Source organism: Barbus barbus (assembly GCF_936440315.1).
Source record: "Barbus barbus genome assembly, chromosome: 8".
In the NCBI taxonomy this organism is placed as follows: domain Eukaryota; kingdom Metazoa; phylum Chordata; class Actinopteri; order Cypriniformes; family Cyprinidae; genus Barbus; species Barbus barbus.
In genome coordinates, this window is record NC_136736.1 from 20,249,825 (window position 1) to 20,270,895 (window position 21,071).

Sequence of the window (21,071 nt, forward strand, 5' to 3'; positions counted from 1 at the left end):
TTACTATGTAGTACAGTGATATATTTTACTCCTCGAGACAGAAAACTCCTCACCTGTTGGCATGTAGTTGGTCTGGTCACTATAGGGATACTGACCGGCACATTGGCTGTTCATGTTGTTCCAAGGGAAACTTCACAGTAATGACACATAAGAATTTTAAATCTGATTGTGTATGGACACATACACATATGAAGTAAGTAATATGAAGTCAAAAAGGAAACAGTATATAAAACAAAAATAATTAAAAGCCTATGAGACATACCTTTCATATCCTGATGAGGGACTCTGAGGGACGAACGGGAGGGATTCGGTCATGTTGTACCTGAATTCATTGGTCAGAGGAACTGAGGCCGGTGACCATGTCTCTTCGATCACATTAGAGCCGATTATGTCTGGTGAAACCAAAATGCATAAATCCCATAAATATAACATATGATCATGCTTCTTAACTGTGATTCTCTTTTTAAGTGTAATGTGGGACTGTCCCTCACCAATGTTTTTGTCCACACCTGCAGCTACATCAGCGAAGGTGTGAGGGAGTGCAGGAGTGGGACAGACTTTTGGACTTTGGCATGGTTCCCTGACATATAGATTGTTCATGCTGTGGACAAACGTGTTTATATATCAATCAATCAAATCACTTTCAGAATTCGTAAGTCAAATTAATAAAAAAACTAAAAAACTTACAGGATTAGTTCACTTCCTGTAAAATAAAAATGTCCTCAATTTCCTCACCACCATGCCATCCAGGATGTTTATGCCTTTCTTTCTTCAGTTATAAAGAAATTAAGGTTTTTGAGGAAAACAGGATTTTCCTCCATATAGTGGACTTCAATGGGAGCCAACGGGTTGAAGGTCCAAATTGCAGTTTCAAAGGGCTCCACACAATCCCAGCCAAGGAATAATGGTCTTATCTAATGAAAGGATCGGTCATTTTCTTAAAAAAAAAATAAAAAAAAATGTATATACTTTTTAACCACAAATGCTTGTCTTGCACTAGCTCTCGACTTCACAAATCATGTTGGAAAGGTCACGTGTGACGTAGGCAGAAGTACCAACCCAGCATTTACAAAGCAAACATGCAAAGAAAGTCAAACGCTCTTTACAAAAAGTAAAACAACGATGTCGGACCATTTTGAAGTTGGAGGAGAAAATTAGTTTTTGCCCTATTCTACCTTTTTGAACCAGAGAACACAGACGAAGAATGTGACTACTTTTCAATGTGACTACGTAATGAAGTCACGGATGCGCATGGTAGAGCTAGTGCAAGACGAGCATTTGTGGTTAAAGTATATATTTATTTTTTTCTAGAAAATGACCAATTGTTTCGCTATATAAGACCCTTATTCCTCAGCTGGGATTGTGTAGAGTCCTTTGTAGCTGCACTGAAACTGAAATTTGGACCTTCAACCCGTTGACTCCCAATGAAGTCCACTATATAGAGAAAAATCCTGGAATGTTTTCCCAAAAAACCTTTATTTCTTTACAAGTGAAGAAATAAAGACATGAACATCTTGGATGACATGAGGGTAGTAAATTATCAGGAAATTTTTATTCTGGAAGTGAACGAATCCTTTGAGAAAATCTGGGAATTTTACCTTTGAGTTTTGTCGGTGTAGTCCATGTTCATGTAACATTCCCGATCTTTTGGATATGGGTTGTACTGGATGTTATCTCCTGAAAAGAAAACCCAATTGGTTTCAAATACTATTTTATTTAATTTGTTCTAAAAGTGTCCGTTTTCTTTTCAGCTCAATATAAATGTGTATAGCAAGCGCATGATCTCTTACTCCTGCAGGGATATCTGTTTGGGTCCTTTTCTCCCTCTATGCTGCTGGCACTGCTCCAGCTGCCCCAGGACCCACGGCTGGCTCTCACACTGCCCGATGAACTGCTTGAATCAGAGCCTGACTCCCACTGCAGACGTCGCTCTGGACATTTACGCCTAGGTCTACTCAAACACGTGCCTGTGTTTGTGTAAAAGGAAACTGTTTTTACAAAACTGACACGGTATACAACCGGTCAAAGTTTGGAATAATTATGATTTTCTTTTTTTTATGTTTTTGTAATTTGTGATTTGTAATGCAATTTATTTTTGTGATGGTAAAACTGAATTTTAAGCAGCTATTACTCCAGTCTTCAGTGTCACATGATCCTTCCGAAATCATTCTAATATGCTGATTTAGTGTTCAAGAAACATTTCTGATTATTATGAATGCTGAAAACAATTGTGCTGCTTAATATTTTATTTTACTGAAACTGGGATACACTAGTTTGGGGTCAGTATGATTTATTGTTAAAAAATAAATATAAAATAAATAAAATACTTTTATTCAGCAAAGACACATTAAACTAAATCAAAACTGACAGTAAAGACACTTCACACTAAAGATTTCTAATTCACACTGATTTCTGATGGTTCATGTGACACTAAAGACTGAAGTGATGGCTGCTGAAAATTCAACTTTGCCATCACAGGAATAAATTACATTTTAAAATAGAAAACAATAAACATACAATTCATTTGGCAGGAAAAAATAACATGCTCGAACAGTTGAATCAAATGCTCATGGATATAAGATGTCCCTCCCCATCCAAATTAAATGCACTTTGAAATGTGTTTTATGTTGTCTTCAACAACTGCACTGACAGTACGATGTTCAGGGACACTGCTATGATGATATGCACACATACAGTGGTAAGACACAGGAACAGCTGGAAATCACTTCCTCACCACTGTGTTTGAGAGGGCTGTCTGGGTTGGCTCCTGTTTTAGGTAGTTCAGGTTTCATGTTGCGGGTTCTAGTAGCATTATGTTGAAATTCTCTCTCACTCTCTGTTACCATGACAACGCTGTTTTCAGGAAGCCTGTTGGATTACCAGAATGAAAAATATAAAAAAAAAAAAATAGTAATATGTATGTGTATGTATGTGTGTGTGTGCGCCTAATATATATATATATATATATATATATATATATATATATATATATATATATATATATATATATATATATATATATAAATAAAGAGAGAGAGTAATATTAACAATAATAAAATGTCTTAACATGTTTGTATATTGAATTTTTAAATTGTATTTATACATCTTATGTATATTATGTATAAGTATTTTGCCATATCTTCACAGGCTATTGCATGGCAGACACAGATTCAACATATATATATAAATACATTGAATAAATTAGAATAAAACAAATCATGTATACTTAAAACGATTCTTTAGTTGTACTTAAATGTGTTTAACAGTAAGGGGAGTGCAAAAATATTGGCATTTTAGTAAATTTTTCTTATTTAGAAAATATTGCATCAGAACTCTTATTTCATTTTTTGGCATTTTTGGCTTTATTTTGATAGGACAGTATAGTAGTGACGGGAAGCAAAGTGAGAGAGAGAGAGAGAGAGAGAGAGAGAGAGAGAGAGCGAGAGAGAGAGGAGGGGCAGGATCTTAAAGGTCCACGAGCCGAGACTCGAACTTTTCTTTTTTTCAGTAATCATACATTTAAAATTCTCCTTATTCATATGTATAAATTTGACTTTTAGATTGTGATTTATATACTGTAGTTAATAACTGATTTTAAAACAACAAAAAATCTAATGAATCATGAGTTGTTAAAATAGCTTATTATGTATGCTTTTTAGCGTAAATAAACTGCTTTTGAACTGAATCAAAATCCAGTGAATCATGAATCAAGTCAATTTGCTGTCAGTTCACGCTCCTACACTAACATCTGAAGGTTTAAAGCTAAACTGTGCAGATACTTACCCAGGAATGAGCTCAGCTGCCTTCCTGCGACTCCTGCCTGTGTTTTTCTTTGCTTTGGTGTTGGTGGCTGACACTCCAAGTTCTGCATCTTTCTCTGGTCTCTTCTTCTGATTGCTGCCTCTTTCTGTCTTCTGAGTGAGGGGCACAAACAATTCATTTGTCTTAGAAAGAACCTCAACACTGAGAATCTTTTGTTAAAATATTCACAAAGAGGCAGATTTTAACAGTGTAAAAAAAAGGTCATCCTCTTATGTTGTATTATGGCTCTTACCACTTCATCTACATTATCCCTTTTTTCTGCATTATTTTTTCTTTTACACTCCTCGTTTTCCGTTCCAGGCTGAGGGACTCTGCTTACTGGGATGTTTTCTGGTAATCCAGGAAGTGTTTCCATAGGAAACATATCAGCTGGCAATGCCTCGTCCTCTCTGGATTCTCTAAAGTGCTCTATCTTCTCAGCTGGGAGAAGGTTTTCATCTAATATGTCATTGTTATTGTTATTGTTATTACAAACTTCTGGGTCAAGCTCAAATGTGCGATCTCCATCTTCATCGGTGGGAGGACTGCAAAAGTCTGAGGAAGCAGGAACACTGGCAGCAGCAGTTGCAGGGCTATTTTTATATCTACTGTATAGGAACGACACCTTAGTTTGCTTCTTTGGAGGCTGGGATGAACCTCCAGAAGTTTTCTTGGATGAGGACTGTGACCGAATTGTCCCATTGGCCACAGCTGGAGATCCTCTCCCTTTGCCTTTGTCAGAGGGATGGCTTGTGTCAGTGTAGTTCTTACAACTCCCTTTTCCTCTATTCAAGAAAAAAAAGAACAAGTAATTAAAAATGGATCTAACTCACATAGTTGGCTATAATATACAGCCAACTAGCATCAAGCAAAAATAAATAATTAAACAATTGTAATATATTGCAATAGCAATTTGAACTGCCATATGATTCTTCAAAACATCATATATCACAACATATATATATATATATATATATATATATATATAAATTATTTAATATATCAATTGAATATTAGATATTTATTTTATTGTATTAGTAGTAGAAATAATAACAATTAGATTTTATTAAAGGGGTCATATGATGTGATTTCAAGTTTTCCTTTCTCTTTGGAGTGTTAAAAGCGGTTTGTGCATAAAAGACTCGACCACGCCCCCTAAAACGGCTCATTCAAACACGCCCCCAACATGTCTACATCATGATGTGGGGAGATTGAGGTATTCGGCCAATCACAACGCACTGGATATCTGGCCAATCAGAGCACAGCTTGCTTCTCAGAATGATGAGCTTTGTAAAAATCTACGCATTTCAGAAAGGCGGGGCATAGAGGAGCAACAATAATGTACAGTATGTGGAAAAAATGTTTTTTTTTTTTACCTTAAACCACATAAACACATTGCATTACACCAAATACACAACATAATGTTCTTTTAGCAACGTCATATGACTCCTTTCATTTTTAATACACCTTTCAAATATAGTTAAAAAAAATTCAGCTGATGTAGAAAAAAAACAACAACAAAAAAAAACAACAACAACCCAAACTCAAAGGACCAGAGTAGTATGGAGCAGCACTGTCAACCAAATTAATCTATGACACTGAAAATAAGTTTGTATGTGTGTGATTCCCTAATAATAAAGAGTGATGCTCTCTCACCTGACACCATTTGAGGAGATGTGGTTGACACTACTATTTTCACGAGGTACAGAGTTGTGATTGCTACGTGGACTTGGTGTGGAGAACTCGCTTAGAATGTGCTGAGCTTGATGGAAAGCCATCAGACACACACCAGCTAGAGAGGAACTGCAGAGAGAACAGGTTTTATATTAATGCATAGAATACATTTACATGGACAGGGTGACATTTTGTTGGTTTAAGTATGTATATGGACTGCTAACCAGGTGAAGACCAGTGTGATGACCCAGAAGGACTCCTCCCAGCTGGGTCCTGGTACCACCTGAGCACACAGGGGCAGCATGTGGTGAGGAAGAGTCACATTGAGGGTGAAGTGGAAAATGGAGCCACGTTCTGTTACTAGGGTCAAGTCTCTGATCACCCACGAAGATGTGAAGTCTGGAGTAAATCTAGAGAGATGCAGAGAGAACAACAGAGGAGGAGAAAATAAAAAGATGAAAAAGAGAGGAAAAAAAGATGTTGTAGAGTATGGTGTAATATAGGAATAGACCATGGAATTCATACAGTCCACTCAAAAATTTAAATTCTGTCAGTATATTTGCTCAAGTTGTTCTTTATTTTGTGGAACATTAAAGATATTTTTAAGAAAGTTGGAAACCGAACAGTTTCCGTGCATACTTTCCTTTGTGCACTATCCTTTGAAAAAATCATAAAAATATAGCAAGAAGAAAACAAAAAAAGACGCAAATGACAAAAAAACAAAAACAAAAAAAAGGGGCAGAGAGACTTCATAGCCAAAATTAACAATACAACTGATCATTACATTCAATCATATAAACAAATGATTATATGTTGCTAAACACTTTCAATGACTTTAGAGCCTAGGAATAGAATAGGCAATAAGAACAGCAACTAGCATGAAAAAGGGAGCCTAAAATGGGGTTTTAGGGATATGACGTTGTCTGATCAGTCAGGCAATTTGGGTCCAAAGCAAAAATTTACTATTAAATTATGCATAAATTCACCAGATACATGATGTTATCACAACACTGCTTTCATTGCATTTGAGAATTTGCCACATGAGGAAGACAACCATGTTTCATGGGAAAAATTATCAGCCAAGGAGAACTATTTAATACCTATCATTTTGCAATCCAAATGGTAGTGACTCGGCTTATATAATAATGTGATATTACCAAATAAACTGGTTGCTTGCATTTTTAGTTCAGTAGAATACACAGCTATTTTTCTTAAATGGTCGTCAATAGAACCAGATGATGTAGATATAAAATATCCCAGCAGGGGCAGGCATTAGAAAACATAGGTAACACATTTCCACCCTAAAGTCACTTGTAAAACAGATATATATCATCGTATTCAAAAACAGCTGAAAATCAGCAGGCACATGCATTTTCACATTAACACTCTTAAGACTTACGCAATTGTGATTTCTGAGGACGAGTTGTAGTCCACTCTGAAAGATCTGCAGTGTTGCACCTCAAAGCCATAACCTTGGCATTTATATCCATTAATGTTCATGGATACTACAGTCAATGGCAACTCGCCTGCATTCTCCACTTTAAAGCTTTTCTGGATGGCAAACAAGGGCTTACTTGATCTTAAACCTGTGAAAAGACAAAAAGAATAAAAAAAAAAAAATGCTGTAACATTTTTGTAATAATAATTTCATTAAATCACTAACAATCATTATAATGCTTAAGGGATCGTCAGTTAATACATATTCAAAAGTATTAACTAAATGTACACTACAAATTATTTTAACAGATGTTATACAATGATTAAAAGCTTTTGTTAATGCACTTTTTTGCTGCTATTGAGGTGTGATTACCTGACAGTTAGGGACAGGTCTGGTAGTATGGGTAGCTTTAAAGGTTGGTTAAGGAGTCAGAAGTGTACAGGGGTTAATTTGATTACTATAAGGGAACATGATTCAATCTGTTAATATTACATTGTTTTGATAAATAAATGAAGTTCTCTTGAAAAATGTATTTGTTTTCTCCTGTTGATGTTTGATTCGAGGAATATCCATGTTTTGCACCCACATTACAATGAGTTTGATGTCTTTAAGCAAGCATTTAGCTAAACTTAACCAACCACCCTTTACACAAACTTTGTTCTAGCAGCTAACAGTAGATTTTTAAAAACTGCATGGTTGTAAGAACCGAAAGTTTAATGACATTTGTAGGCATTAACTAATGATCCGTTAAGCATTATGTTTTTGAAAGATTTATTAATGAAACTTTTAAATCACTGTAAACCATCTGTCAAAATCATTCCATGATCAAGTACATGATCATATTAATTGAAAGTTTAATGACATTCATAAACATTTTAATTTACATTGAATAACGATCTGTTAATCATAAGGTAATGTTTCGTAAGTTCCTTAGTAAACATTAACAAGCACATTAGCACATAATTCTAGGTATGTGAATATTTAACAAGTGATCTGTTAAGCATGTATAATTGTATGCATTTAATTGATTTTTAAAAGATCAATTAAATGATAAAGACGTGAAAGTGTTGTTAAATTATTAAATAGGTATTTTAGATCAAGAGTGTAATTCAATGTAACTGAAATTACTGAATTCGTTACAAAAAACAAAAACAAACAAAAACCATAAGACCAATTAATTTGAGAACAATCACTACTTCTGCCACCATTAGTGTATTTTCAACAAACTCTTAGAAAAGACAGGAGAAGCACAGCTCACCATCTCTGCACTCCATGAGGGTTGACTGGGGCACATTGAAGCGCAGTGAGGCTGCAGGCCCGGGGAGCTTCCCTCCTACCCTCAGGAGCTCCTTTGCCCCAAATCCTTTAACCAGAACCATGTCAAACACGGTCAGGTTGTTCCTGTTAACAAACAGCCACAGCCACAATTACTGTGTGCTAACAACTAGCATAGAAACTCATAGCAACACTGAGAAAACAACAACAACCACACAAAAAGTATTCTCGTAGCTTCGTAAATTTACACGAAAGACATGAGGGTGAGTAATTAAAGATAGAATTTTAATTTTTGGGTGAACCATCCCTTTAATACCTCAGTTACAACTCATTTGGGCAGAGCAGTACCTGATGAGGAGCAGTGAGGTAACATGCTTGTGTTCTGTGGGTTGGTACGCCACAGAAACCGTCCTCGACTCCCACGGCTGAAGAAGGAATCTCAACACACTGCCTCTCTCACTTTCCTGTTTGCAAAAACATGGGTACACTATAACCAGAGTTACCACAAGACACACTAACTACCCAAGATATACTCAATGTGCTTAACAAGGCTTTTCAAAGATCATGACCTCACCTTGTGACTAGTAGTCAATAGAAGAAACTCTGTTGTAGTGATATTCACAGACAGTGGGCTAATATTAAACCTAGAAACAGATACATACATGACCTGATTTCAGATGTTATTTCTCATTAACAATGTTGTTACTGCCAACACTACTAAAAAATAAAGAAATACCTTGGCAACAAACAGAAAAAAAATAAGCTGAAGTACTAAAATGAAAACTGAAATAAAAAAAGTGTAATTTGTGTGTAAATACATGTCTTATTTACATGTACTAAATATTTAATTTACTATTGTTTATATTTTATTTTGCAATGAAGGTTTTTGGCAGAACAGAATTTAGGTAAGTGTGTGTTTGCAGTATTTACCATTTGGTCAACATGTCGAGGGCTTCAAGCGGAACTGGGTATGAGGAGAGGGTTCGGATCTCCACAGACACCACTGAACCCGTTGGGTTTTTTAAAGTGAAATTCTTCACCTGGATTAGTGATTTACATTAATAGTTCAAACAATGATATAAATTCCATGCAATGCATCAAAAGGTGGCATGGTTGATTGACATTTGAAGATTCTTACTAAAGATGCTCCTTTTGTTCTTTTATTAGTGTTTGGCATACCTTACTATCATTGACAGGTGTGGCCCCAAAATCCAGAGGTGAAGAGTGGTTTGCAGGAAGTCTGGGCCACCTGAATAAAACACAGGGAAGACAAAAAAAGATGAGTGAATGTACATATGTTTAAACAGCATTCAAAATGAGTAGCCTATTTGTCCCCACATGTTTGTTTCTACATTCAAGCACGTTTACCTGCAAGAAAGCCCTTTGCTACAGTGCCAACGGCTACAGAGTGAAGAGGCAAGACTGCTGTCCACTCTCCAGAGAGATGAGGAGGATTCTGGGAGAAGGGACTGCTGCCACTCAGCTCGTCCTGCAAGTTCATACACATACAAAATGTAAAAACTACTTGTATGCCAAAAACTATTCAATCCATTTTTAGTACAAGGTTATGATATGTGACTACAACAGTGCTACAAGGGGGCCTCAAGATGACTTAAAATAAGGCAAAACAAGCAATAAAATAAGCTGAAACAACTCGTAATTATTTATAATTGAAAATTTACTTCCTCAGAGGTTTTATAAAAAAGATAAACAAACTAAAACCCTAAAAAACATTGTTACTTGAAATAAACGTTAACTGACAAACAAATAAAAATAAATTTAAATGTTAACTTAATTTATTTCAGCTAGTTCAAAGTAGCATGTTTAATTATGTAGCTTAATTACATGTTCTATAATACTAAAAAAAGAAATGGTCACACTTTATTTAAAGTTCCAATTCTTGCTATTAGCAAACCATTAGCTATGACTTTTGCCTCAAACTCCTAATTTGCTGCTTATTAATACTTAATAAGATAGTTGTTAAGTTCAGGTATTAGGTAGGATTAGGGATGTAGAATATGATCATGCACAATGTGTGCTTTATAAGTACTATCTATATGTGTTAATAATAGGCATGCTAATAAGCAACTAGTTAATAGTGAGAATTGGTCCCTATACTAAAGTGTTACCAAAAAAAAAAAAAAAAAATTAAACATTAAAGAAATTAGACATTAAAGAAAAAATTCTAAGACTTCACTACATTTAAAATTATAATGAAAAATATATTCATAAACATAAATTAAAGTATTAATAAAAACTATAATAGAATCTGGACAAAACTAACCTTAAAAAAAAACAATAAAAAAAAAAAACACTGCTTACAATGCTTTCCCACAGACCAGGAAAATTTTGAAATTGTGATTTCTAGACCTGAACAAATCATGTAAATTAAAAAAAATCTTACAATCCCATGGGCTATTTACGCCAAGCTCTAAAATCATTTATTGGGTAGAAGCCACGAATACATTTTTTGTTTGTTTAAAATCCTTTGTCCTTAATCCTTGTCCAGTAAATCATGATGGACTGGAAGAGTCGTGTAAATTCAGTGGCTAAAAAGTGTGGGAATCTTGTGAAATGTAATAATTTTGATTAATTATTTTTAGTGGTGTCAAATTTAGCGCGTTAACGCATGCTATTAATTATTTTCAGATTAACGCGTTAAAAATATTTAATGCAATTAACGCAGGGGCGGGGCTAGGGTTGGCCACCCCATTCGCAACTGCTGCCTCTGTCTCTTTTTTTCTTGCAAAGGATTGTGTTTATTTAGATGCAGAATGTCTTTATGACCACATCAAACGGGAGAAGTTTCAGACACGTGCTCTATACGTCGCCTCCACGCCAGACGCGAGTCAAAAAAGCGCGTAAAAGATACTGTGCTCGTAGCGCGCACTCTTCAAATACACGCACATAGGTGCCAGTGCGCGCTGTAGCCTATATCATTTCATATCATGCAATGTCGTAGTTATGCCGTCAGTTAAGGCATGAAGTTACCAAAAAGGCGATTAAAGCTGCCTTAAACTGTGTGCATGCATGCAATAGCCTATGTTATATATGCGTCACATTTAAGTACATGTCCCTGAAATGATTTTAAAAACTGTCCTGAGGCACCCTAGCACTGTCTCCCTCATCTAAAATACCCAATTCAACTCATCCGCTCATTAGTTGAGACTTTCAGACCTGAAGTGAGTCAGAAAATGTAAAGAGATTTGTGAGAAAATAAGATGCATGTCAGATCCCCATCACCTTCAGCAGCAGCAGCTTTTAAAGCAATAGCAGGCAAATAAGTTAATAACCAGCTGCTGTGACGTCTATTAATCCAAGAACAAAAGAAAAAAAGAGGAAATCAATAACTTTTATAGTTTTAAGGGGTTCATCTATATTTAATTTAGAATTTAGTGTTTGAAAAGTATTAATTTTCTGTATATTTCTGCTGAAGGGCACAGGTAGCTAAATATGTCATTTATTATAATGGGTTCATGTGAAGATTGTTTTAAGTTCACTTAAATTAGACGTTAAGTCTAATAAATGTTAAAATTGATAGCTCTCAATTATACTGCAATGCTGAATGGCTACAGTCAATGGTTAAATATTCAGGGAGCAAAACAATTTTTTTTATAGAGACATCAGTAGTATTGATATCAGTGATGCTGGCCTTCAATCATGAAAAAGATACCATTAAAGAAATATAAAAAATATACTGTCTTTATGTTTTTTGTACAGTGTACATTTGAAGATTGTTTATTTAAAAACTTGAAATGTTAGGTGGGGTTAAGCGTGATTAATCACGATTAATTTTAGAAAAATGTGTGATTAATTAGTTAATTTTTTTAATCGATTGACAGCACTAATTATTTTATATTAATTATTAGGGCTTTTTTTTCCAAAACATAAACTTTGAATATTGTTTAGGACAATGGTGGACCTTGGAGTCAAAAAGGTTGAGATCCACTGGTCTACAAAAAACGTATGTGTGTCCAGGTGTGTTTGTCTCACCTGATCTGGACAAACGGAGAGGACAGAGCCGTTCACACTCCTCAGAAGACTCAAACATAACACCTCTCTGCTGAAGAAAACATTTTCAACGCATTCTGTCTATGCAGTAAAGACTGAATTTAATCTATCATCAGGTTTCCGTCAACACAGCAAGAAGTAATGAGCCTTCTCTCTTATTTAAGAGTTTTTATGCTGATGTAGTCAAGCTTTACCTTTGAGGCAGAAGAATACGTTTGGAGGTGAAGCTCCATTGGAACCCCTACATTGGTTGTCAGGGTAACTGTGGTTTTGAGGTTTGTGGGTAAAGATTTGCTGAGCAGCTGAAGAGACAGAAGCTTCCAGCTACCAGGGCTCACCTCCAGGGACTGTGTCAAATTTACAACCTATAAATTGGGAAAATCTACATCTTAGTAAAGCTGTAAAAACTGTATAGTTCGGACTAATATAAGCTACTGTTTTTGTGAATTGTACTTTTGTTTACTATTAAATGCATTTATATTATTTAGTTTTCATTGTGTATTTTAAGTACTAGGTTGACTAAGTAAAAAATACAAAAAACAGTCATTAACCCACCAACTACTCATTATCTCAATTTTAAAGCAGGAAAAAAAAATCCACATTCTTTATTTAGTCGCCAAGTGTCCTGCAATCCATTCATCTGTTCTAAAGTCATGTGGTCACTGGACATTAAAGTCTCTTCTGTTCAGGTAAACATTACCTTAAAGAGTTTATGCTGGGAAAGGGAGATGTTAGTGATTCTGAAGGTGATGGGGAAGGGGTTGGACAGCCAGAGCTCAACGTGCTCTGAGCCCCTCTGCCTCTGTCTGAGCTGAACTAAAGAACTCAGCTCAGAGCTGGACCATCTGAAACCGAGAACAACAACTTTGTAAAAACAAGGCTAAATATTTGGTAGCACTTTATTTTACAGTCCTATTCCTCATGCATATACTATGTACTTATTGTAGTAATTACAATAAAAAGGTAATAACTAGGTACTAACCCTGAACCTACCCCTAAACCTAACCCTACCTTATATTACCAGTACTTTCTTCTGTAAGTACATACACGTACTGTAAAATAAAGTGCAACCAAATATTTAGTAGAACTGCATCAAAAATAATGAACACAGCATTTACTAGGTTACTTTATACATTTTATATCCTAATTATAAAGAGTTGAAGGAAGTACACTACCATTCACTTACACAAGTTTATAATGTGTAAGATTTTCAAATGAACTCTTATTAATCAGAGCAGGGGAGGCGAATGTCGGTCCTGGAGAACCGTAGCCCTGCAGAGTTTTGCTTCAACCCTAATCAAACACATCTGATCAAGCTAATCAAGGTCTGAAGAGTTACTAGAAAGCTACAGGCAGGTGAGTTTTAATTAGGGTTGGAGCTGAACTCTGCAGGGCTGCGGCTTCTCCAGGACCGGAGTTCACCACCCCTGCATTAGAGGCTAAAAACATGCAAAAATGCAAGGTTACATTTATTTGATTAAAATATGGTAAAATCAGCAATTTTGTGAAATATTACAATTTAAAATAACTTTTCTACTTTAAAAAAAGTATTACTTCTGTGATGGTAAATCTGCATTTTCAGCAATCTTCAGTGTTAATGATAATGATTAATGATACCATATTTAAAACTTGCAAAACAATGTTTTACAATGTTTTTATTACGCAACATTTGAAAAAAGTTATTTTTGGCCTATTGTGCATTTGCTGTAAAAACAGATAATGTTAATAATAAAAGCAATATGGTAATTTGCAGTAAATACACTCTTAACACAGAAATCAATACCTGTCTGTGCTTTTTAGCAGTGGATATAAATTCACTGTTCTGTTTGCTAAAATCTGCAGGCCAATCTGACTTGGACACCTTTGACTTTTAGCTGACAAAGAGCCTACAAACAAAAAAGTGAAACACAAATGAAATAAACACGGCTAACATCATAGCATGTCCAGTATGAACAATCAGAATACACATGAGAATTTTAGGCTACTGACGTCTACAGAAGAGCGTAGCCACTTGAGTGAAATTAGTAGCGGAAGGCTTGAGCAGCACTTCAGTGAGTTCTACACTGCTGTCTGTTCTTGACAAGAGTTGGATCTCCTTAAAAAGACACAAGCCATGTATGCAGCACGATCAACATAAACCATATCAGTTTATATGCATAATTAACTTCATTAGAATCTGTGCTGTCCTGTGTGCACATACCTTAACAAAGAGCTTTTTAACCCCTGAGTTCAACATGAACACTCCTATTCTGGGATCTGCTGGAATAAAAATACATAATTATGAAATATAATTTATAAATGGGTCCATACTACACATAACTTGGGGGGAGGGGGAAAAAAAAAAAGTGCACAGTAGGAAAGCCAGAAGGTGGTGCTATGATACTAGGGAAAGTTATTTGTTGGGCGTTGGTAGCCAAGCAGCAAAAAGTTTCAAATCCAGCAGGTAGGTATAACTCATGAACTAGAAGTTATGGTTCCCTTCTATCTGTGTTTGAATGGCACTTTAGCCCAGGACATTTCAGAGCGGAAATTTCCTTGAAAATTAACACGCTGTTGGGTTAAGTCACTAAAATCATTCACCAATCATTCTGTAATTTCATAATAAATTATTTGTATTCATTCATACCTGAGTGATTAAGCAATTATGCATCAGATACAAAGAGTATCTTAGAGTAAAAACACTTCAATAAGGAAGTGAAATAGAGTCTATGCTCATTATCTTAGTGTTTATTGAGTTCAAGTAGGCCGATGGTTTTGAAAGCAGAGATGAAATCTATGACAAGACGTCTCCAGGTGATATAATTATTTGCACATGTCTGTGGTTTAGATTAAATAACTGACTCGTTAGATTATTCAATACTGAAAATTAATGACAAACTCAAGGTGCTTTGAGTCACATTACTACGCCCGAGTGTGCATTCATTTTCAGTGGCATATTACTAAAAATTAAACTAAAATGTGTATTTCCAATTAAGTACATGTAGTAAATTCAAATGTAGTAGACTAGAGTTTAATAACATGTACACTAACATTAAAAAGTTTAAATGCTTGAATGGATATGACTTTTTTAAAAAGTCTCATGCTCACCAAGACTGCATTTATTTATTTTTTTTAATACTGTACAGAAATACTATACAGCAATATTGTTAGATTTTGTTATAATTAATTAGTATTTAGTTTTCAAATTTAATATATTTTTAAACCGTAATGCAATCCTGTGATGGCAAAGCTGGTGTCTTTGGTGTCACATGATCCTTTAGAAATCCTCCTAATATGTTAATTTGGTGCTCAAGAAATATTCCTTTTTAACCTTAACGTTGAAAACAGTTGTGGTGATTAATAAGTTGGTGGAATAATTTTTTTCAGGAGTCTTTAATGAACAGCAAGTTTAAAGAACAGCATTTATATGAAATTAAAATATTTTGTAACATTTTAAGATTGTCTTAAAGAATTTCAAAAAACAAATTGATTTGTGTGCAGTGTAAACAAAGACTTGTATGACTGATTGCTTTTGCATATCTCTCTGCCTAAATTGTTGTTTGTTTACAATGAATCTGTTGCATTAGATAACCAATTATATAGTTATATAGTGAGTGATATGTTTGTGCTTTCTCTTAAAAAAAAAAAAAAAAAAAAAAAAAAGATATTGTTGTGATTCTGAGGCTATTTATGTTATGATATTTTTACACCACTAGGATGCATTTTTTATGATCTCGCCTAGGGCCCCACGAACCCATGAGTGCAATCCAGGAGTCCAAACAAAAAAAGTGTGAGTGGAAACGTGTTAAAACAGAATCATGCCAATCTCACATGGGGAGTGTGAAAACACGACGGACACAGCGGCCACGTAACAAACTGCCCAGTGACACCATAAATTTGTTCAAACTGAAAAAAATTTTTTGGTGTGTGTTTTCTGAGAATCTTAGCAAAAGATAAACAAATGCTGATAAGGTCAAAATAAAGTCAAAGATCACCGGGAAAAATAAATAAAAGCCAATAAATAAAGCCAGCAAAATTCTTACAAAAATTCACAAATATTACTAGGAGGAATAAAAAAAAAAATTTTTTTGAATAAAAAAAAAAAAAAAAAAAAAAAAATCAAGCCATGCATTTCTTGTATCTGCAGCAGAAAACAAATGAGTTTATAATCTAAAAGTGTGAAGAGCTAGAAAAGTCACTTAAAAATATGGATAAAAGTACAAATGGACATACAGACAGCATCTGGTGGTGGGAGGACCAGCAGCACCACAATATTCTCAAGCACGTATGGCTTGAGTTTGTCCAAGTAGGTCGGCCTTTCCCCTCTTTCAGAAAGACTAATCTGAAGTGCAATTCTGCCTTCCTCTGATACTAAACACCAACCCTGTGAGGAAAGAGAAAGAAACGTAAAGAAACATTTAATCGACAAGCTAGACACCCGTCAACACAGTAATGCAAAGCGTTCCAACTAAACAAGACATGCCATGTCCCAATATTCAATCACCAAATAACTTCTAAAATCAATGCAACTAAAGCCGTCTCCTCGCTAGATGGTTATATGTGTAGGCTTAATTTTAAAAGAATTAGATGTTGGTGTGCATGGTCTCTGAGTGGATAGGTGTTAATAGCACCATCAACTCCCTACTGAGCTATTAGCTGCGTTCCAACATGAAGTTCTAGGACTTTCCAACCAGGACTAACTGGAAGGAGACCTCTACAAGGAGCTATACATTTAAGGAGGCTTTTGCTTCTTGCATTCACACCTACAATGATGCTGTAATCCAACAGGGACTCAATGTAGAGATGTTATTTCTGCGAACAATATGGTTATGCTAAACTGTAAATGGAAGAAAAGTTTTTTTTCCTCATGCAACAACAACGATAGAGGATGTCAGGTTTGGACCTGAGCTTTCATTACTCTCTGGATATATTGTCGGTTTTATGCCATTAACAATGGATCTGCTAAGGTAAGAGACAAATCAATTAGTTTAAAAGAGAGAAAACAGTAAAAAAAAATGCACATAAAAAAAAAACCTGTTTTTATGTGAATTGGAATAGTCGCTGGCTACAGGATCTCCCACATTTCCACTGTCATTAGGAAGTACCTAAAGTTCCTTATATGCAGAAGTAGAAGTAGTGGTAAAATAGTCATTTCTCAAGGCCTGTTCACACAAACATGAATGTTTGGGATGAAAATTTGGCACAACTGTATTGTGCCGTTTGTCTGTTCAAACCAATTCATAAAAAACAGGCTGCAGGAAAATGTAAATTCACTCTCTGAGGTGGCCCTTACAGAAAAGCAGAAATATAAGTTTTCTGGGACACAAAGCGCTGCACAACCTTCAGTTTATGACACCTTCTTGCCCTGGAGAAGAAATGAAGTCACACCAAATTTATATGTTTTCATACTGTATTTTTTGTATATGCTGCAGTGTTTATAAAACACCAACAACGAGTACAAATATAAGAGAGCCGGCTCCGAAATCTTTCTCTGCTATTCACCGACTCTTAGCAAAAGTTACCAAACTGTAGTTTTATGTAACCGCAGCAGGTCTGGGCATGTGACCATAAGCGTAAATCATATAGCTCGGCTAGTTTTCTTCATAGAAATGAGAACATATTTCTATAAAAAACTGAACAGATCTGAACAGATGCATTCAAATTAACAGCCATTCATTCAACTTAAAATGTTTAAATCGCACCCAGTTTTCATCCCGAATATTAGTCTTTGTGTGAACAGGCCTTAAAAAAGTTCCTGAAACTGGGATTACATCTTACCTGGGGCTGATTGTAGAACATTTTTGGTAAACTGCAGTCAAGCAGCAGACCTAAAATTGTTACATTAGAAGCATCTTCCTGCAGGAGCAAAAGAGAAAGACCCTTCAAATTCATTAGCTCAGAAGCTCTTTTCAGACAAATTAAACCTAATTAACATTAAGCAGACACTTTCATCAGCAGCAACTTAATATTATTATAACAATATATAATACAACACAAAAAAAGCCCAATTTTTTGTAAGCTAGTTTCAAAAGTGAACAAAGAAAGTGTTTTAATGATTCTAAGGCAGCAAATGCATCTTCAGAGGCCCAGTGCAGCTTTTTTGTTCATTCTTTATGTGTTCTCCATTAAATTTGTTAACTTTCATTTCCTCTACCTCTTCAGGCAACATGAATAATTCAATACCTTCAAAACCATCAGTCACTAAAGATGGGCCCCTTTAAAAGACAGGTAGTCATCTCTATCTACAGAAGTGAACTGAATTTACACTCTAAAACTAGTGGCTTAAGTGATTTTTGCACAGATTATTTCAATAAATGTTCTTAAATGAAGGGATCTAAATGTGGGATGTGTATGTGACTGTATATGTGAACAATAACAAACCATGCCATTCCAAACCTGTACGACTTTCACAAAATGAGGGGCAAGTGAAAAATGTTCACTTTTTTTTTTTTTTTTTCAAAATACATGTTATCTAGGGGCTGTCAAGCTCAAAATATGACAACAAATCCCTAATAAAACTTAAAAGTAGTATACTGTAGAATGCTCCTTGGAGATTCTGCTGAATTTTTTTTGTGTTCCATAAAAGAGAGGAATTCATACAGGTTTGGAAAGACATGAGAGTAAACAAATGATGACAGAACAAACTAAATTTTAACACTTAATAGCCGTAGAAGGCTTATCCCCTTAAAAAGGTCATGCACATTTTGCAAACAGCAAGACACTGATTGTCCATGGTGAAAAATGAGGCACTGCAATATGACAGCGAATCGGTGTGAAATGTCAGAAGAACCCGATTAATTGATCACCCTTCTTCCAAGAGCAGCAAGATTTCAGCAGGTGAAACATCCCTTACTGTTATCAAGTCTGTAACGTCAATACAGTATCTTAACAAGTCAGCTGTACAGCACTTAGCCAAATTATAAGCGAACAGCAGGGTTAAGTCATCCCTCCTCTAAAATGTATGTGGTAATTATCTGGTCATGCTCACTTTTAGCTAATAAGGTAGAACCAACACAGTGTCACGCCACATATAACCACCTTAAATTTATCTCAAATTAGTCAGTGTGAAGGTAGAAGTTTGAATACATTCACACATGCTCCTCTATGTTCAGATTATCAAAATAAGGAAGGGGGTCGGTCATCTTGTGCCAACAGACCAGTCTGTTGAATCTTAGCCATTGGATCTGTTGGATCTTAGAGGAATAGCCATTTATATTCAGTTATCATTCAGCACAAGAGCTAGTGAAATTGCAGTGGCTTCATCCAAACATAGAGCTTACTTTGAATGTGGCCGCTACAACAGAAGCGCATCTATATTTAAACTTGTTTATGAGAGCCGAGACCCTGCAGAACTCCTATATGAGATAAAACAGACCATCGTCTACCTCTGTCCAACCATCAACACTTAGAAGAACTATACAGTGGTCTTGTGATGCAGATTTCTATTGTGACAATAGAAACAGACAGGAAAACAGAAATGCTTATAGTAATTTGTATATTAAAATAACTGCCAATATCTGGCATATTGTCTTTGAACTAAACTTAAATGTGATAGTAACTGCAAAATTGATAATTTTATATTCATAATTTTATTTATTAACAGCTCTGATGTTAATTAAGTTTTTATATTAGTTTGTTTGTTTAATAGGTTAACAAAGCAAAACCAAAATGGCTCCAACTATCCCGTTGAGTACAAGTACCCCAGTTGACTGCATTAGATCCCAGTATTCTAAGGGGCCATTCAAACAAAGGTTTAGATACTTTTTTTTTTTTTTTTTTAAGTTGTAAGGTGCAAGACGCAGTCTAGTGAATGTTTACAGAGATAAACAATCGAAAAGCAGCGCAGTGGACACAAAAATGTGTTGTCAACAGCCCCTATGGCCGTAATTTTTGCTTTCTGTGCAGGCCTTAAGAATAATATCAACAAAAACAAGACTTTAGTCATGTGGGTTTACATGGGTGTCTCACAGTATGGCTGTTTTGGTATTTTTTTGAAGTCCGTGTAAAGGCAATTGAAAATTGTTTCTAAACACATTATAAATGTAATACTGAAAACACGTTACATTGACTGTGAACTATGTAGTACTGAATTGTCTAGTTTAACAGTTTTTCACCATTTTTGTGTTCAGGCCTGAACTCGTGTCTCAATTACTGCTTTTACCGCAACAGCACTTGACCTATCAGTAAGCCCCTCTCCTCAAATGCAGATGAGCCAAATAGCAGTCAAGTATCAGTTGCACGGGAAGCTTTCATCGGTTTGATGGTGTTTATGCTACAAAAATGGCAAAATGATGTGCCTAGGGTACTTGAAACAATGATTCCAGGTATCCCGAGCGGATAGGCAATAGAATTTATTACATATCCTAAACCCAAACAAAACAGAGCAAAAATGTCCCTAAGCATTTAACCCCAATCCCAATGAAGACAAAAACTGTAATTTTCTGGTTGTCATACTCTCATTAAGTTATAATTTTCATCTGCTCAAGCAGAACATTAAATGTCATCTTGTGCTTCGACAAGGAATCTCTGGCTAAAACTAATGTTAAAGTTAGTGAGTCAATCCTAACGTACAAACCTAAATAGCTAACGTTTTCACACTGACAGCTGTCACATTAGCAACTCAGTTTGTTTGTCCGAGTGCGCAACAGTAACTAAGGGGGGCGGGGCTTAGGATAGGTCAATTGGAGAGCAGACGATTCTTTTGCTGCGTCCCAATTCGCATACTATATGTGCTAAACAGTATTCGAAAATAGAATCAGTATGTCCCAAATCATAGTATGTTTAAAAAAGTATGCCAAAGATTCCGGTTAGAATTCGAAGTGCATATCGATGCACACTCTAACGGCTAATATTGCCCACAACACTGCGCGGTGGACGGGGATTCGATTAGAAC

General features: G+C 35.4%; 1 protein-coding gene across 5 annotated transcripts in view; it reads right to left on the bottom strand.

The window, feature by feature from the left end:
* Positions 1-21,071, bottom strand: part of LOC306873366 (transmembrane protein 131-like) — a 50,152-nt gene that overhangs the window by 1,953 nt on the left and 27,128 nt on the right. For 2 of the 5 annotated variants that reach the window (XM_079422612.1, XM_079422616.1), the window contains exons 8-32: positions 17,957-18,034; positions 16,412-16,562; positions 14,400-14,458; positions 14,189-14,294; positions 13,983-14,085; positions 12,900-13,044; positions 12,394-12,564; positions 12,182-12,251; positions 9,557-9,677; positions 9,368-9,437; positions 9,119-9,228; positions 8,763-8,832; positions 8,537-8,652; positions 8,172-8,314; positions 6,875-7,061; positions 5,700-5,885; positions 5,458-5,604; positions 4,055-4,586; positions 3,784-3,914; positions 2,735-2,868; positions 1,791-1,967; positions 1,599-1,677; positions 492-601; positions 263-392; positions 54-130 (exon numbers count right to left, since the gene is read on the bottom strand). In XM_079422612.1, the coding sequence (XP_079278738.1) occupies positions 54-130; positions 263-392; positions 492-601; positions 1,599-1,677; positions 1,791-1,967; positions 2,735-2,868; positions 3,784-3,914; positions 4,055-4,586; positions 5,458-5,604; positions 5,700-5,885; positions 6,875-7,061; positions 8,172-8,314; positions 8,537-8,652; positions 8,763-8,832; positions 9,119-9,228; positions 9,368-9,437; positions 9,557-9,677; positions 12,182-12,251; positions 12,394-12,564; positions 12,900-13,044; positions 13,983-14,085; positions 14,189-14,294; positions 14,400-14,458; positions 16,412-16,562; positions 17,957-18,034 (3,403 nt within the window). The remainder of the gene's footprint in view (positions 1-53; positions 131-262; positions 393-491; positions 602-1,598; positions 1,678-1,790; positions 1,968-2,734; positions 2,869-3,783; positions 3,915-4,054; positions 4,587-5,457; positions 5,605-5,699; positions 5,886-6,874; positions 7,062-8,171; positions 8,315-8,536; positions 8,653-8,762; positions 8,833-9,118; positions 9,229-9,367; positions 9,438-9,556; positions 9,678-12,181; positions 12,252-12,393; positions 12,565-12,899; positions 13,045-13,982; positions 14,086-14,188; positions 14,295-14,399; positions 14,459-16,411; positions 16,563-17,956; positions 18,035-21,071) is intronic. The other 3 variants (XM_079422613.1, XM_079422615.1, XM_079422614.1) reach the window with 3 other exon arrangements.